This window comes from Salvelinus fontinalis, chromosome 16, assembly GCF_029448725.1.
Source record: "Salvelinus fontinalis isolate EN_2023a chromosome 16, ASM2944872v1, whole genome shotgun sequence".
In the NCBI taxonomy this organism is placed as follows: domain Eukaryota; kingdom Metazoa; phylum Chordata; class Actinopteri; order Salmoniformes; family Salmonidae; genus Salvelinus; species Salvelinus fontinalis.
In genome coordinates, this window is record NC_074680.1 from 47,746,178 (window position 1) to 47,765,721 (window position 19,544).

Consider the following 19,544-nt stretch of genomic DNA (forward strand, 5'->3'; position numbering starts at 1 on the left):
GAGGGTAGGGGTCTAAAGTGGTCTATACCTGGAGGGTGGGGGTCTATACCTGGAGGGTAGGGGTCTATACTGGTCTATACTTGGAGGTTAGGAGTCTATAGTGGTCATTCAGTTTGTGTGTTATATTAATAGTTATTTTTTGCCATTAGTTTTGACAGCTATTTTGTTTTATTCTAATTTGTATTGTTTCCTTTGTCAATATAACAATACAATTAGATTAGACCAATCAGGAACTTGACAAACATATATAGTAGTATACAATACACAAGATAGAAGGAAACACATTTTTCATTTTCCACCCTCCCCCCCACGCACACGCACACGCACGCGCACACACACACACACACACACACACACACACACACACACACACACACACACACACACACACACACACACACACACACACACCCGCACACACCCCCACGCACACACACACATCCTCCGCAGCTCTGTGGCTGATTGCTTCCATAAGTGGTTTTTTTTCAGGGCCCCAGGTGCAGGGTTCACTGGGTACCCTGTATGGTGCAGTGGTACACCACACTGAGAGACAGCTGAGTCTCGTCCACAGACAGAGTCAGAGAGGTTCCTCTCCTGTCGTCCCTGAAGCCTTCAGCCTCTACATCTACCATCAACACTGCATGGCCAAATGAAGAAGATACTGAGAGACACACATTGAACCAGTTAAGAGAAAGTATTCGCTGTAAAGTTGGCTTGAATTAAATAACTATTTTGGTGAAATAAAACAGTTTTAACCCTTTTCCCTCAGGGAATATGACCTATATGGACAGGGACAAATTGAAATGTTTCTAACAGAAGATGCGGAGTTAGTCCACTTGTCCAGTAGTACATTCCTCTCTTCTGGTACCAGAACATGCCGGTGTTGGTGGTGTTGTCTTGAACATAACTTAGATTGACTGGTTTCCCCAACTTTACCCAGGTGGCTGCTTCAGAGACAGGCCGTTAGAGGGGGAATACAAACATGAGTTAAACCTTGAGAAACACTTTCAAGAGTTACGCATAGCACGGAATAGAATAGAAGATAATACACAATGTAACTCATAATATTGTCATCATCATAGTGGAATACACAGGTTGTCAATGGGAATGTTTTACAAGAATCATCAGAACTAACATGATGTCACTCATCGCAGTCAGTCAGAGATGAGGAAGCCACACAATGAAAGACACTTTAATTATATATTTTTAAATGTAACCTTTATTTAACTAGGCAAGTCAGTTAAGAACAAAATGTTATTTACAATGACGGCCTACCCTGGCCAAATCCTAACCCGGACGACACTGGCCCAATTGTGCGCCACCCTATGGGACTCCCAATCACAGCCAGGTTGTGATACAGCCTGTATTAGAACCAGGGTGTCTGTAGAGACGCCTTAGCATTGAGATCCAGTGCCTTAGCCCGCTGCTCCACCCGGGAGCTTTGATTTAAAGAGTATTTTAACAACCCATTCATCTGTGTTTGAGGCATAATGGTATATGTCATTATGGCAAAATAGTATGTGTTCTCATGACTTACCTGGTTGAATAAAGGCCAAATAAAATGATGATATGATTAAAGAAGCTTTTTTTAATTATATATATATAAATAGTATTTTTGTAGAGTTGTATTTTAGAGTTGCAGCAGTGGGAGTTAGAGAGAGAGACTAGTTCTAAGAAAAGATTAACCACAACCAGCTAAAACGGTTAAACTTGTTATACATGTAATACATTGGTTTACGTTTGAAACGTCTGACGTATCGGTCAGCGAAGAAAAGTAAACAGAGGAAGAATGCAGATTTTGTGCATGCGCATGGCACGTTTACGTGGCATTGCATGAACAATGAGCGTTACCCGGAAGTGCTACATTTGGCAGAAACATTTCGAGCTAGATAGCTATAAAGAATAATAGCTAAGTGCAGTTCGTTTTGAGCAATAAAAAAAATATTTAAAAAAAAGCTATATTGAAGAGTACGATATGGGCAATACACTTTCTAGGGATGACAACGTGTCAACTGTAGGCAACAAGACTTGTGAGGGAAGATAGTTAGCCTAGCAGACAATCTAATTTACTAACGTTACAGTAGCTAGTACTAGACTGTGTTTAGATTTCTGCAAAAGTAAGAATCAGATTAGCTAGATTGACATGATTGCATAAACAACCGTGTTCAAGATCAATACCGTGGTGCCTCGTTAAATCGTTATTTAGCTAGATAGCGGAACTGACAACATGGCTGTTAGACCTCTGTGCAGCTAGTTTTAGCTAGCTATCATTGCTGCGAAGTCGATTCTTGTGATCATTGTTTGACATTTTAGTCATTAAGTAGACGCTCTTGTCAAGAGCGACTTACAATTCATGAATTCGTTTTAAGATAGTTAGGTCAGACGACACATCACGTTACATTTTCCCTCAAAGTATTTATCACCAAAGTCAGTGCTAGTGGGAAAAGAGATTTAGTGTTATTTTTACAGTTGGCGTTATCTGTCAAGCAATCAAGCTTGCCAACCTATCTAGCTAGTCAGTTTCTGGGTTCAGATTAGTCTGAGTTTACCGCTCTAACTACCGCTTTCCAGTAGTCAGGCTAATAGTTGCTAGCAAAGCACAGCTTCAATTATGTCTATGGACGACTTCACTTCGATCAGCCTGCTGTCACTGGCAATGCTAGTGGGATGTTATGTGTCTGGAACCATTCCTCTGGCTGTCAACTTCTCAGAGGTGAGTAGCACTCAAACTACAACTTTGCTGAGTAACAAAATTGAATTTGAAGTGGAGTCTTCAGCCGAAGTCCTTAGCTACTGAAATTACTATGCACATAAAGGCACAACTTTTAGTGTATCAATCAGACTGTTCTAACCGTCACATGATGTTCTACATCTTCAGTGATGTTAGCTAGCCTAATAATTGCTATTCCGAGGCCAAAGTTCATGTGTTGACTATTGACCCTACCCCTCCTCCCCTGTCCTGGTTGTCCTGCTGATGAACCCTCTCTCCTGGTTGTCCGGTCCTGCAGGAGAAACTGAAGCTGGTGACGGTCCTGGGAGCAGGGCTGCTGTGTGGTACTGCCCTGGCTGTCATCATCCCTGAGGGGGTGCATGCCCTGTACGAGGAGGTCCTGGAGGGTGAGACTCAATCTGCAAATGGAACCCTATTCCCTTTATACTGGTCCAACGTTAGCTAGCCCTGTTCCAACGTTAGCTAGCTCTGGTCCAACGCTAGCTAGCCCTGTTCCAACGTTAGCTAGCTCTGGTCCAACGTTAGCTTGCCCAGGTCCAACGTTAGCTTGCCCTGGTCCAACGTTAGCTAGCCCTGGTCCAACGTTAGCTAGCCCAGGTCCAACGTTAGCTAGCCCAGGTCCAACGTTAGCTTTCCCTGGTCCAACGTTAGCTTTCCCTGGTCCAACGTTAGCTAGCCCTGGTCCAACGTTAGCTAGCCCTGGTCCAACGTTAGCTAGCCCTGGTCCAACGTTAGCTAGCCCTGTTCCAACGCTAGCTAGCCCCGGTCCAACGTTAGCTAGCCCCGGTCCAACGTTAGCTAGCCCCGGTCCAACGTTAGCTAGCCCCGGTCCAACGTTAGCTAGCCCCGGTCCAACGTTAGCTAGCCACGGTCCAACGTTAGCTAGCCCCGGTCCAACGTTAGCTAGCCCCGGTCCAACGTTAGCTAGCCCTGTTCCAACGCTAGCTAGCCCTGGTCCAACGCTAGCTAGCCCTGGTCCAACGTTAGCTAGCCCTGGTCCAACGTTAGCTAGCCCTGGTCCAACGTTAGCTAGCCCTGGTCCAACGTTAGCTTGCCCTGGTCCAACGTTAGCTAGCCCTGGTCCAACGTTAGCTAACCCTGTTCCAACGTTAGCTAGCGATGTTTCAACGTTAGCTAGCTCTGTTCCAACGTTAGCTAGCCCTGGTCCAACGTTAGCTTGCCCTGGTCCAACGTTAGCTTGCCCTGGTCCAACGTTAGCTTGCCCTGGTCCAACGTTAGCTTGCCCTGGTCCAACGTTAGCTTGCCCTGGTCCAACGTTAGCTTGCCCTGGTCCAACGTTAGCTTGCCCTGGTCCAACGTTAGCTAGCTCTGGTCCAACGTTAGCTAGCTCTGGTCCAACGTTAGCTAGCTCTGGTCCAACGTTAGCTAGCCCTGGTCCAACGTTAGTGAAGCAAACTCTCTGAAGTTTGAAGACATTCAAAGTTCCTTCATAGAAGCCGCTCCTCTGTAGGTATAATTCTATGGGCCTAATTCAGATAATACATGTCACAACAACAAGATGCCCAGTGCTTCATGACTAGCTTTCTCCTCACCCACAACATTTCAGTCGTATCCTACACTACACTTCTCCGGAATAAATCCATGTATATTACATGTTGTAATGCAACAAAATAGGAAAAACGCCAAGGGGGTCAATACTTTTGCAATGCACTGAACGGTCTGGGTTAGGGTCTCAGTCTCTCTCTCTCTGTGTAGGTGTGCACCACGCCCCTGGCCAGGTGGAGGGGGTGGGGGTGTCTGAGCCCAGGGAAGGTGTGGATGCAGCTCTGGGGGTCAGTGGGGAGCACAGCCACGAGCACCTCCATGCCTACATCGGGGTTTCCCTGGTCCTGGGGTTTGTCTTCATGCTGCTGGTCGACCAGATAGGAAGCGCCCACGTACACAGCAGTGTTGACGGTCAGTCTACACACACACACACACACACACACACACACACACACACACACACACACACACACACACACACACACACACACACACACAGACATACAGCAGTGTTGACGGTCAGTCTGGACATTTAAATCAAATGCCCCCCTGTGTTTTTACACTGCTGCTACTCGTTGTTTATTATCTGCTCATAGTCACTTTACCCCTACCTACATGTACATATTACCTCGACTAACCTGTACCCCCATACACTGACTCTGTACTGGGCTTGTAAGTCAGCATTTCACGGTATTCGGCGCATGTGACAAATAAAATATGATTTGATTTGACACACAGCAGTGGCAGTCAGTGTGGAATGAAGGCTGTTTCTCTGGACAGATTAAGTCTAGTCCTGGACTAGGACACATGCTCAGTGGAGCATCACCAGGTCTTAAACTGTCCAGGGAAATCAACCAGGGTTCTGATTTGTTACAAGATTTGTCTATTGAGTGGTCTGTATGTCTGATTTGGTGTGTGTTTGTTTAGATCCAGAGTCTGCGAGGATTGCCAGCTCAAAGATCACCACCACCTTGGGACTGGTTGTCCATGCGGCAGGTAAGATGGCTTCATTATACAATGTTTCAGACCAAGATGTTTTAGGAAGAAGAGAGAGTGGAAGTCTATGGAGGCTTGTAGGTGTATTCGGCATCTTATCTACTGAATGTGGATTGTCAATTGTTTTGGTTGTATATTCTGTTTATTATAGGTCAAATTCATTAGGTCAAATTCCTGGTACATATACACTGACTATACCAAACATTAGGAACACCTTCCTAGTATTGAGTTGCACCCCCCCTTTCGTCTTCAGAACAGCCTCAATTCATCGGGACATGGACTCTACAAGGTGTTGAAAGCGTTCCACAGGGATGCTGGTCCATGTTGACTCCAATGCTTCCCAGAGTTGTGTCAAGTTGGCTGGATGTCCTTTGGGTGGTTGACTATTCTTGATACACATGGGAAACTGTTGAATGTGAAAAACCCAGCAGCGTTGCAGTTCTTGACACAAACCGGTGCGCCTGGCAGCTACTACCATACCCCGTTCAATGGCACACATACACAATCCATGTCTCTATTGTCTCAAGGTTTACAATCCTTCTTTAACTCGTCTCCTCCCCTTCATCTACACTGATTGAAGTGGATTTAACAAGTGACATCAATAAGAGATCATAACTTTCACCTGGATTCACCTGGTCAGTCTGTTAGGGTTGAATGGCGGGAACCCGGTTACTGGGATTTACCGCCCAAAACCACTCCCTTTTCACGGGATAAATAACTGAGAGAAACTGATAACATGATTATTATAAATGATGTATATGAAAAGCATGGCGTGAAATGGAACTGTTAAATGATATGTGATGTCTAAATCTGTCTTCTCTACAGCCTCTGTATGATGAATCAACACTCAGGGGAGAGACAGACCATCTCAGGGTGGAGGGAGGGACAGGCGGACCGTCTCGGGGTGGAGGGAGGGACAGGCGGACCGTCTCGGGGTGGAGGGAGGGACAGGCGGACCGTCTCGGGGTGGAGGGAGGGACAGGCGGACCGTCTCAGGGTGGAGGGAGAGACAGACCATCTCAGGGTGGAGGGAGAGACAGACCATCTCAGGGTGGAGGGAGAGACAGACCATCTCAGGGTGGAGGGAGAGACAGACCATCTCAGGGTGGAGGGAGGGACAGGCGGACCGTCTCGGTGTGGAGGGAGGGACAGGAGGACCGTCTCAGGGTGGAGGGAGAGACAGACCATCTCAGGGTGGAGGGAGAGACAGACCATCTCAGGGTGGAGGGAGAGACAGACCATCTCAGGGTGGAGGGAGAGACAGACCATCTCAGGGTGGAGGGAGAGACAGACCATCTCAGGGTGGAGGGAGAGACAGACCATCTCAGGGTGGAGGGAGAGACAGACCATCTCAGGGTGGAGGGAGGGACAGGCGGACCGTCTCAGGGTGGAGGGAGGGACAGGAGGACCGTCTCAGGGTGGAGGGAGGGACAGGCGGACCGTCTCGGGGTGGAGGGAGAGACAGACCATCTCAGGGTGGAGGGAGAGACAGACCATCTCAGGGTGGAGGGAGAGACAGACCATCTCAGGGTGGAGGGAGGGACAGGCGGACCGTCTCGGGGTGGAGGGAGGGACAGGCGGACCGTCTCGGGGTGGAGGGAGGGACAGGCGGACCGTCTCGGGGTGGAGGGAGGGACAGGAGGACCGTCTCGGGGTGGAGGGAGGGACAGGCGGACCGTCTCGGTGTGAAGGGAGGGACAGGCGGACCGTCTCGGGGTGGAGGGAGGGACAGGCGGACCGTCTCAGGGTGGAGGGAGGGACAGACGGACCATCTCAGGGTGGAGGGAGAGACAGACCATCTCAGGGTGGAGGGATGGACAGGCGGACCGTCTCGGTATAGAGCAGCAGTTCACAATGCCTGTAGACCCATCATCTCATCATTGTAACTTTTTTATTGTGACAGTTAGGTCTACATTTGCTCCAGCATAGCCTATGCTCCATTAATATAACGAACGAATGATCGTGTAATTTACCCAACTTTAGAGCAGGTGTTCTTAATGTTTTGCATAGTGTGCTGGGAAAATAAAGGTGATTCTGATCTTCCAGCTGACGGAGTGGCTCTCGGAGCAGCTGCTTCAACTTCCCAGACCAGTGTTCAGCTCATTGTCTTTGTGGCCATCATGCTTCACAAGGTACAGTGACAATAACAACACCTTCGTCTTGTTATCGACATCTTGTGTTTCAACAGTCCATCTCAGTGTGTATATAATGAGTCACTGTGTTGTTTAACACCTTCCTTCCTTCCTTCCTTCCTTCCTTCCTTCCTTCCTTCCTTCCTTCCTTCCTTCCTTCCTTCCTTCCTTCCATATTGGATCCTCTGTCTCTCAAAGACACGTGACATGCCCACTAGAGGTCGACCGATTATGATTTTTCAACACCGATACCGATTATTGGAGGACCAAAAAAAGCCGAGACCGATTAATCGGCCGTTTTTTATTTTTTATTATTTCGTTTTAGATTTTTTTGTTTGTAATAATGACAATTACAACAATACTGAATGAACACTTATTTTAACTTAATATAACACATCAATAAAATAAATTTAGCCTCAAATAAATAATGAAACATGTTCAATTTGGTTTAAATAATGCAAAAACAAAGTGTTGGAGAAGAAAGTAAAAGTGCAATATGTGCCATGTAAGAAAGCTAACGTTTAAGTTCCTTGCTCAGAACATGAGAACATATGAGAGCTGGTGGTTCCTTTTAACATGAGTCTTCAATATTCCCAGGTAAGAAGTTTTAGGTTGTAGTTATTATAGGACTATTTCTCTCTATACCATTTGTATTCCATATATCTTTGACTATTGGATGTTCTTATAGGCACTATAGTATTGCCAGTGTAACAGTATAGCTTCCGTCCCTCTCCTCGCCCCTACCTGGGCTCGAACCAGGAACACATCGACAACAGCCACCCTCGAAGCAGCGTTACCCATCGCTCCACAAAAGCCGCGGCCCTTGCAGAGCAAGGTGAACAACTACTCCAAGTCTCAGAGCGAGTGACGTCACGATTGAAACGCTATTAGCGCGCACCCCGCTAACTAGCTAGCCATTTCACATCGGTTACACCAGCCTAATCTCGGGAGTTGAAGTCATAAACGGCGCAATGCTTGAAGCACAGCGAAGAGCTGCTGGCAAAACGCACGAAAGTGCTGTTTGAATGAATGCTTACGACCCTGCTGGTGCCTACCACCGCTCAGTCAGACTGCTCTATCAAATCATAGACTTAATTATAAGATAATAACACACAGAAATACGAGCCGTAGGTCATTAATATGGTCAAATCAGGAAACTATCATTTAGAAAACAAAACGTTTATTCTTTCAGTGAAATACTGAACCGTTCCGTATTTTATCTAACGGGTGGCATCCATAAGTCTAAATATTGCTGTTACATTGCACAACCTTCAATGTTATGTCATAATTACGTAATATTCTGCCAAATTAGTTCGCAACGAGCCAGGCGGCCCAAACTGTTGCATATACCCTGATTCTGCGTGCAATGAACGCAAGAGAAGTGACACAATTTCACCTGGTTAATATAGCCTGCTAACCTGGATTTCTTTTAGCTAAATATGCAGGTTTAAAAAAAGATATACTTCTGTGTATTGATATTAAGAAAGGCATTGATGTTTATGGTTAGGTACACGTTGGAGCAACCACAGTCCTTTTCGCGAATGCGTACTACATTAATTAAATGCATCGCAGGACACGCTAGATAAACTAGTAATATCATCAACCAAGTGTAGTTAACTAGTGATTATGATTGATTGGTTCTTTTTTATAAGATAAGTTTAATGCTAGCTAGCAACTTACCTTGGCTTCTTACTGCATTGGCATAACAGGCAGTCTCCTCGGGAGGCAGGTGGTTAGAGCGTTGGACTAGTTAACTGTAAGGTTGCAAGATTGAATCCCTGAGCTGACAAGGTAAAAATCTGTCGTTCTGCCCCTGAACAAGGCAGTTAACCCACTGTTCCTAGGCCGTCATTGAAAATAAGAATGTGTTCTTAACTGACTTACCTAGTTAAATAAAATTCCGATTTCCGATTGTTATGAAAACTTGAAGTCGGCCCTAATTAATCGGCCATTCCGATTAATCGGTCGACCTCTAATGCCCACCCACCCTCTTGAAAAAGCTGCCGATTTGAGTTAGTTTAACCCATTCATCTCAGTTTCATGTAACTGCCAAAATAATCTAAGCATTTCTGTAAATTAGTGATACAAAGTATATTGAAAGCTTCCACACGTGTGGTATTACCATCCCTGGGAAATGAACTGAACTGAATGACTACCTACCCGTAGCTTCCGTCATCGTGAAGTGCTTCTAGAGCAGGCTTGGACAATTATTTACCATGGAGGGCCACATTACAATATATTTTTACCATCGCGGGCCAGAATCATATTACAGGATTATACATCATGTGTGTGACTGACAGATAAATCTACTGTAAACCACATCCAGATATTCTACTTATTTTACTGTTTTTAACACGCACAGAAATAAACCACGTCCATGTTCTCCTTTTGGTAGGTATTTTCATTATTAAACACAATGAACTACAGGAGGGAAAAGTATCCTGCCTTCAGCACCAGGAACAGAACTCTTGTTAACGGGTAGTGATGCACAAAAACACCAGAAAGAGAGCTCAACATTACATTTAAACTCCTCAATCAGTGTGAGCAGTGAAGTCTCTGATGGGCATTGACTAGAGCACTGAAGTCTCTGATGGGCATTGACTAGAGCACTGAAGTCTCTGATGGGCATTGACTAGAGCACTGAAGTCTCTGATGGGCATTGACTAGAGCAGTGAAGTCTCTGATGGGCATTGACTAGAGCAGTGAAGTCTCTGATGACTAGAGCAGTGAAGTCTCTGATGACTAGAGCAGTGAAGTCTCTGATGACTAGAGCAGTGAAGTCTCTGATGGACATTGACTAGAGCAGTGAAGTCTCTGATGGACATTGACTAGAGCAGTGAAGTCTCTGATGGGCATTGACTAGATCAGTGAAGTCTCTGATGGGCATTGACTAGAGCAGTGAAGTCTCTGATGGGCATTGACTAGAGCAGTGAAATCTCTGATGGGCATTGACTAGAGCAGTGAAGTCTCTGATGGGCATTGACTAGATCAGTGAAGTCTCTGATGGGCATTGACTAGAGCAGTGAAGTCTCTGATGGGCATTGACTAGAGCAGTGAAATCTCTGATGGGCATTGACTAGAGCAGTGAAATCTCTGATGGGCATTGACTAGAGCAGTGAAGTCTCTGATGGGCATTGACTAGAGCAGTGAAGTCTCTGATGGGCATTGACTAGAGCAGTGAAGTCTCTGATGGGCATTGACTAGAGCAGTGAAGTCTCTGATGGGCATTGACTAGAGCAGTGAAGTCTCTGATGGGCATTGACTAGAGCAGTGAAGTCTCTGATGGACATTGACTAGAGCAGTGAAGTCAGGTATAGTTTCTGACTAGAGCAGTGAAGTCAGGTATAGTTTCTGACTAGAGCAGTGAAGTCTCTGATGGACATTGACTAGAACAGTGAAGTCTCTGATGGACATTGACTAGAGCAGTGAAGTCTCTGATGGGCATTGACTAGAACAGTGAAGTCTCTGATGGGCATTGACTAGAGCAGTGAAGTCTCTGATGACTAGAGCAGTGAAGTCTCTGATGGACATTGACTAGAGCAGTGAAGTCTCTGATGGACATTGACTAAAGCAGTGAAGTCTCTGATGGGCATTGACTAGAGCAGTGAAGTCTCTGATGGACATTGACTAGAGCAGTGAAGTCTCTGATGGACATTGACTAGAGCAGTGAAGTCTCTGATGGGCATTGACTAGAGCAGTGAAGTCAGGTGTAGTTTCTGACGTCGCTATGCGCAGGATTGCTGAGAGGTGAGAGTCAGTAAAAGATGATCTGAGCCTTGACTTGTTATATTTCATCACTGAAAATGTCTGTTCACGTACATATACTACCGTTGAAAAGTTTGGGGTCACTTGGAAATGTCCTTGTTTTCCATGAAAACGTACATCAAATGAGTTGCAAAATGAACTGGAAATATAGTCAAGATGTTGACAAGGTTATAAATAATGACTTTTATTTAAAATAATAATTGTGTCCTTCAAACTTTGCTTTCGTCAAAGAATCCTCCATTTGCAGCAATTACAGCCTTGCAGACCTTTGGCATTCTAGTTGTCAATTTGTTGAGGTAATCTGAATAGATTTCACCCCCATGCTTCCTGAAGCACCTCTCACAAGTTGGATTGATTTGATGGGCACTTCTTACGTACCATACGGTCAAGCTGCTCCCACAACAGCTCAATAGGGTTGAGATCCGGTGACTGTGCTGGCCACTCCATTATAGACAGAATACCAGCTGACTGCTTCTTCCCTAAATAGTTATTACATAGTTTGGAGCTATGCTTTGGGTCATTGTCCTGTTGTAGGAGGAAATTGGCTCCAATTAAGCGCCGTCCACAAGGTATGGCGTTGCAAAATGGAGTGACAGCCTTCCTTCTTCAAGATCCCTTTTACTCTGTACAAATCTCCCACTTTACCACCACCAAAGCACCCCCAGACCATCACATTGCCTCCACCATGCTTGACAGATGGCGTCAAGCACTCCTCCAGCATCTTTTCACTTTTTCTGCGTCTCACGAATGTTCTTCTTTGTGATCCGAACACCTCAAACTTAGACATGTCTGTCCATAACACTTTTTTCCAATCTTCCTCTGTCCAGTGTCTGTGTTCTTTTGCCCATCTTAATCTTTTATTTTTATTGGCCAGTCTGAGATATGGCTTTTTCTTTGCAACTCTGCCTAGAAAGCCAGCATCCCGGAGTCACCTCTTCACTGTTGACGTTGAGACTGGTGTTTTGTGGGTACTATTTCATGAAGCTGCCAGTTAAGGACTTGTGAGACGTCTGTTCCTCTGTACGCTTATGTAGATATTCCATTTAAAAAATTGGCCGTTTCCAGCTAGAATAGTCATTTACAACATTAACAATGTCCACACTGTATTTCTGAGCAATTTGATGTTATTTTAATGGACAAAAAAATGAGCTTTTCTTTCAAAAACAAGGACACTTCTAAGTGACCCCAAACTTTTGAACGGTAGTGTAGGTTATCCCAAACAGTACAAACGTCTTCTGAGCTCCACTCCTAATCTTTGGAAAGTTGTGTTCATCGAGAGATGCATAGAACTTCGTCAGTGACATTCGTTTTGAATAGTTCTCCAATCACAGCTTCAGACTGAAGATCGATAAGCTCAAGTTGCAGGTCAGTGGGAGCGTTATCCACATGGAAGGTGAAAGGAGAGGAAACCAACAGCATGTCATTTTACAACACTTTGAAATCCTCAAAACGACGAGAGAACTTACCGTTCAAAGCAGCAGCGATACTTCTCCCGCTGGTCATCTGATAGGGAACAGACTAGTAGTGTCGGAAGGTGGGTGAGATTGTTGGCTTCTGCTTGGTGGGTCAGGAGGAGTAATTTTCCCTTGAAGGCTTTGACAATGCTGTACATCTGATGTGCAAAAACGGGAGACGTAGTGCCAGGCCTGGATTTGAGTGATTTTAGGGGCAGGGACATTTGGCTTTCAACAGGCCTAATCTGCCTGGGCAACAAGGCCATCTGCTAGAGCACCAAGGTCATTAACCAAAAAAGCGCATTTTTAATTTGATTTGAAAACCGGAAAACACTAGCTATTCTGTTAAGAATGTATGGAAGTGTATATAAATGTACAGAAACTTTAATTAGACTTTTAATCGGGAAAGTATTCGGACACCTATTTCCTCATGTTGTTACGTTACAGCTTTATTCTAAAATGGATTAAATAAAACATTTTCCTCATCAATCTACACACAATACCCCGTAATGACATCACAATACCCCATAATGACATCACAATACCCCATAATGACAAAGCGAAAAACAGGTTTTTATACATTTTTGCAAATTTATTACAAATAAAAAAAAAACAGAAATACCTTATTTTCAGACCCTTTGCTATGAGACTCGAAATTGGGCTCAGGTACATCCTGCTTCTGATGGTGATTGGGAGTCCCATAGGGTGGCGCACAATTGGCCCAGTATTTTCCGGGTTTGGCCGTCATTTTAAATAAGAATTTGTTCTTAACTGACTTGCTTAGTTGAATAAAAAATAGAAGGGTGGCAGCCGGGAGGAGAATTATAGTGATTATTTTCAGCCCAAGGGCACAACGGCCACTGTGGCCGCAAGGCATGGATTCTTTTTTAGAGGGCATTAAAGCCGCTGGGAAATTCGAAGCACTACTCACTGCCCTTACCCACGTGGATAAATGCATATGTGAGGATGCTGTTCATCGACTACAACTCGGCCTTTAATACCATAGTGCCCTCTAAGCTCACCACAAAGCTCATGGCCCTGGGACTGAACCTCCTTGGTTCTGTCCCCGAGGGCCCTCCGTGTTCTACAGTAAACTCCACCACCGCAGACCGCATGGCGCTACAGAGAGTGGAACGCTCAGCCCGTTGGGTGCTCACTGCCTGCCCTCCAGGACAACTACATCACCGGGTGTCGCAGGAAGGCCAAGAAGATCATCAGCCACCCGAGCCACTGCCTGCCCTCCCCGCTTCCGTCACTCAGACACGGGCAGTACAGGAGCTTCATGTCAGACGGGCCAATAGTTTCTACCCTCAGACCACCAGACTGCTGAATAGCCACCACTAGTCAGCTACCTAATCCCCTGATTTAAAAATCCTTCTTTAACCACCTGTCTCCTCACCTTCATCTACACTGATTTGAAGTGGATTTAACAGGTGGCATCAATAAGGGATCATATCTTTCACCTGGATTCACCTGGTCATTCTGTCAGGGAAAGAGCAGGTGTTCTTAATGTTTGTACACGCTGTCTATATTTTGTAGGTGTGTTTTATTCTTTGTAATTCCTCTCGTAATTAAACCATCTGTGTTTAAACCCTGTCTCCTATCTTTCCGCCCAGGCCCCAGCAGCCTTTGGCCTGGTCTCTTTCCTCATGCATGCTGGTCTGGAGAGGAACCGGATCCGTAAACACCTGCTGGCCTTTGCCCTGGCAGCACCTGTCCTTGCCATGGTTACCTTCGTAGGACTCAGCCAGGTCAGTTGGTTGTCTCTGGCTATGGTCTCTCCACTACCCCGCCAACCCCCTCCCTATTCTAACAACCCCCCATTTTGTTGTCCTCTCCCCCTCCAGAGCAGTAAAGAGGCACTGTCCAACGTGAACGCCACAGGCGTGGCCATGCTGTTCTCTGCCGGGACCTTCCTGTACGTCGCCACCGTACACGTTCTGCCCGAGGTGGGCGGGACCGGACACAGCCACTCCCCCACGCCGGGGAAGGAAGCAGCGAAGGGACTGAGCAAGGTGGAGGTTGGGGCCCTGGTTCTGGGCTGTCTGATACCGCTGGTGCTGTCTGTTGGACACCACCACTAGACATACAGAGGAGACCCAGAGGAGGAGAGGAAAAGAGGGATGTAAGAGAGGAAGAGTGGGTTTAGAGAGAAAGCAGCCTAACAGACACCTCTTATCACACATCTCAAATGTCTTATTTACCATCAGTTGATGGGACTTCTGATTTGGTTGGATTGCGGTTGTTGTGTCCTCGTCGCCGGGACAACGACCTGCGGGTGGAATCGGAACCGCGCTGGACAACACAAAGGGATGATGATGTCATAACCATAGTAACAAGGACCTCCCACTTGTTCAACACTCTAAAGGAAGTACTATCTGCTGATACTGATGACCAGACTGCTACCATGTTTTCTGCTTCTTTTAAGCAGACATTTATTTTTCTATTTTCAGGGGAGGGGGTTCTCTCTAGGTAGGCTTTACAGAAAGCAGGGGAGTTGATTATTATGGTTGTATCCTGTTTCAGTGCTACAAATGAACTGTCAACTCCTGAACTCATGTTAATGTACCTGCTTTTGTTGTTGTTGTTGTTGTTGTTGAGGACTGGGCTGTGAGAAATGTAGAGATACTTGTGACATCTTGCAGTAAAACTAAAGTTTTTAAATCAAGAGTGATTTTTCACCCTCACTGGTTTTCATGCTATGTTGAGCTTACACTCTGACACACGGTGCTCTTACTGTGTGATGGAATGTAGTCTATGTTTATATCCTCGCTAGTGGAATCAGTAACTATGTAGAAGTTTACATGTGAGTAGTTGCACTTCTATGACGTTTGGCCTGATCTATAGGCTGTTTATCTACCGTACTGTTAAAGGACGTTGGACATCTGAGAGACATGTTGTCTATAAGACTGCTTTCCACAGACTCTAACCTGTTAACTGAGGCTTAACGGGGCAATCTGCAGTTCAAACGATAACAAAAGGAACCCCCCCCCCCCCCGCCTTGTTGGGTAAACAGCTTAAAGGATGACTGTCTTGCTTCAGCCTCATAATGGAAGCCCTGGCCCCAGGACCAGCCTCTAAATTATACACCATAATGGAAGCCCTGGCTCCAGGACCAGCCTCTAAATTATACACCATAATGGAAGCCCTGGCTCCAGGACCAGCCTCTAAATTATACACCATAATGGAAGCCCTGGCTCCAGGACCAGCCTCTAAATTACACACCATAATGGAAGCCCTGGTTCCAGGACCAGCCTCTAAATTATACACCATAATGGAAGCCCTGGCTCCAGGACCAGCCTCTAAATTACACACCATAATGGAAGCCCTGGCTCCAGGACCAGCCTCTAAATTATACACCATAATGGAAGCCCTGGCTCCAGGACCAGCCTCTAAATTATACACCATAATGGAAGCCCTGGCTCCAGGACCAGCCTCTAAATTATACACCATAATGGAAGCCCTGGCTCCAGGACCAGCCTCTAAATTATACACCATAATGGAAGCCCTGGCTCCAGGACCAGCCTCTAAATTATACACCATAATGGAAGCCCTGGTCCCGGGACCAGCCTCTAAATTATACACCATAATGGAAGCCCTGGCTCCAGGACCAGCCTCTAAATTATACACCATAAGATCTAAACTTATATCAGCCCTTGAATTACCCTGCTTTCTTTCACGATTAGTTTAAAATGTGGTTCTCTCCAGACCTGTTTTCCTGAGTGATTGCAGAATAGCTACTGGTCTACTTGATGGTGGTGGACTGGGTGATTGTAGAATAACTACTGGTCTATTTGATGGTGGTAGACTGGGTGATTGTAGAATAACTACTGGTCTACTTGATGGTGGTGGACTGGGTGATTGTAGAATAACTACTGGTCAACTTGATGTTGGAGGACGGAGGACTGGGTGATTGTAGAATAACTACTGGTCTATTTGATGGTGGTAGACTGGGTGATTGTAGAATAACTGCTGGTCTACTTGATGTTGGAGGACGGAGGACTGGGTGATTGTAGAATAGCTGCTGGTCTACTTGATGTTGGAGGACGGAGGACTGGGTGATTGTAGAATAGCTGCTGGTCTACTTGATGTTGGAGGACGGAGGACTGGGTGATTGTAGAATAGCTGCTGGTCTACTTGATGTTGGAGGACGGAGGACTGGGTGATTGTAGAATAGCTGCTGGTCAACTTGATGTTGGAGGACGGAGGACTGGGTGATTGTAGAATAGCTGCTGGTCTACTTGATGTTGGAGGACGGAGGACTGGGTGATTGTAGGGTACATGTCATTTAGCATTTTTCAGTGAGTAGTCAGACCAATAGACACATTATAATGAATTCTGAGGGACCAGAAATATGGAGTGTAGGGAGACAGACAGACAGACACCTGTAGATGTTCCATCTATGTGCAGACAGAAAGCTTTGTCTGGACCACGTAGTGTCTGTCTATGAAGAGGGACTTAGCTATTTGCATTTGGGCCAAATAAAACAGCAGTTCTGACGTAATGACTTTAGTTTTTTTCCCTCCGATTTGCTTTAATTTATCTTCTGTCTTTATCAGTGTTCTAAAATCTCAGCAATAATCATGTTCATTTTGTGAGATCTGGTGTCCGTGTCTACCCACACAGAGTTATCCATTATATTGACCATCTCTAACAATTGAAAGAGATGCCACTCAATGGCGCTATTCGATCAAATAAGCCACACGTAGAAAATAAGCCACACGTAGAAAATAAGCCACACGTAGAAAATAAGCCACACGTAGAAAATAAGCCGCACGTAGAAAATAAGCCATACGTTTTTTTTATTTTTATTTTTTTAACAAATTTGACACTCATTAACCTCTGTAGAAAACCTCCTGGCTTAGTGAGTGAAACATTTTATACAAAAACACCACCTGCTGGAGAAGCCATATTTTGGGCCCAGTTATCCCTCTTTCTTCTGGGGTTGTAGAGGTGGTTGTTCAGTTCCTTCAGTTGCACACTGGTTCTTTCCCCACCATGAGATTTCATGGAACCAAACTGTAAGTCTGTTCTGAAGGGATGTCCTCCCTAATGGTTCTTAGTGAAATAGTGGATCTCGTGAAGCCTCTTGGATCTAGTCGAGGGATGTGAATTCCTAACCTTCTGGATCTAGTCAAAAGACGTGTGTGTGTGTGTGTGTGAGAGAGTTGAGGGGCATCGGGGGGTAGCAGTAGACGTGTATGTGTGAGAGTTGTTGAGGGGCATCGGGGGGGTAGCAGTAGACGTGTGTGTGAGAGAGAGTTGAGGGGCATCAGGGGGGTAGCAGTAGACGTGTGTGTGAGAGAGTTGAGGGGCATCAGGGGGGTAGCAGTAGACGTGTGTGTGAGAGAGAGTTGAGGGGCATCAGGGGGGTAGCAGTAGACGTGTGTGTGAGAGAGTTGAGGGGCATCAGGGGGGTAGCAGTAGACGTGTGTGTGAGAGAGTTGTTGAGGGGCATCGGGGGGTAGCAGTAGACGTGTGTGTGTGAGAGTTGAGGGGCATCAGGGGGGTAGCAGTAGACGTGTGTGTGTGAGAGTTGAGGGGCATCAGGGGGGTAGCAGTAGACGTGTGTGTGTGAGAGAGTTGTTGAGGGGCATCAGGGGGGTAGCAGTAGACGTGTGTGTGAGAGAGAGTTGAGAGGCATCGGGGGGTAGCAGTAGACGTGTGTGTGAGAGAGTTGTTGAGGGGCATCGGGGGGTAGCAGTAGACGTCGTCGGGGATTGTCATGTGATCATTCCATAAGGACTGAAAAAGTTAAATCTGTTGCAAAACTGTGTTTTTATGATTTATTTAAATAAATCAATTGGTGCAATGTCTCCCGACTCTGACTGTTTGGTCACCTGTCCTGGCCAGATCAAACCCACCCCTGAGCCTGCCCTCATCCTCAAGGAGTTATCCCCCCAACTGGCCACGCAGTGCTCTCCAGAGGGTCTGCCCAACGTATCACTGGGGACACACTGCCTGCCCTCATCCTCAAGGAGCTATCCCCCAGCGTGGGCTCTCCAGAAGGTGGTGCGGTCTGCCCAACGCATCACCGGGGACACACTGCCTGCCCTCCAGGACACCTACACCACCTGATGTCACAGGAAGGCCATAAAGATCATCAAGGACAACAACCACCCGAGCCACTGCCTGTTCACCCCGCTACCATCCAGAAGGAGAGGTCAGTACAGGTGCATCAAAGCAGGGACCGAGAGACTGAAAAACATCTATCTATCTCAAGGCCATCAGACTGTTAAACAGCCGTCACTAACATAGAAAGGCTAAATAGCCATCCACTAGCGGACTACCACCCGGTTGCTCAACCATACACCTTACATGCTGACCGCACCTCTCGCCCGCCATCGTGCACAGGTTGATTTAGTCCACCCACACCAGACCAGGACACACAGGTTGATTTAGTCCACCCACACCAGACCAGGACACTCAGGTTGATTTAGTCCACCCACACCAGACCAGGACACTCAGGTTGATTTAGTCCACCCACACCAGACCAGGACACTCAGGTTGATTTAGTCCACCCACACCAGACCAGGACACTCAGGTTGATTTAGTCCACCCACACCAGACCAGGACACTCAGGTTGATTTAGTCCACCCACACCAGACCAGGACACTCAGGTTGATTTAGTCCACCCACACCAGACCAGGACACTCAGGTTGATTTAGTCCACCCACACCAGACGTAACCAGGACACTCAGGTTGATTTAGTCCACCCACACCAGACCAGGACACTCAGGTTGATTTAGTCCACCCACACCAGACCAGGACACTCAGGTTGATTTAGTCCACCCACACCAGACGTAACCAGGACACACAGGTTGATTTAGTCCACCCACACCAGACCAGGACACTCAGGTTGATTTAGTCCACCCACACCAGACCAGGACACTCAGGTTGATTTAGTCTACCCACACCAGACCAGGACACTCAGGTTGATTTAGTCCACCCACACCAGAC

General features: G+C 46.3%; 1 protein-coding gene across 1 annotated transcript; it reads left to right on the forward strand.

Moving 5' to 3' along the window:
• The first annotated feature begins 1,811 nt into the window (after positions 1–1,811).
• LOC129813283 (zinc transporter ZIP9-like) lies at positions 1,812–18,400 on the forward strand. Its single transcript, XM_055865607.1, has 7 exons — positions 1,812–2,713; positions 3,009–3,117; positions 4,448–4,648; positions 5,165–5,233; positions 7,280–7,365; positions 14,201–14,335; positions 14,432–18,400. The coding sequence occupies exons 1-7, from the start codon at positions 2,612–2,614 to the stop codon at positions 14,666–14,668; spliced, it is 939 nt and encodes a 312-aa protein (XP_055721582.1). The 5' UTR covers positions 1,812–2,611; the 3' UTR covers positions 14,669–18,400.
• The last annotated feature ends 1,144 nt before the right edge of the window (positions 18,401–19,544 follow it).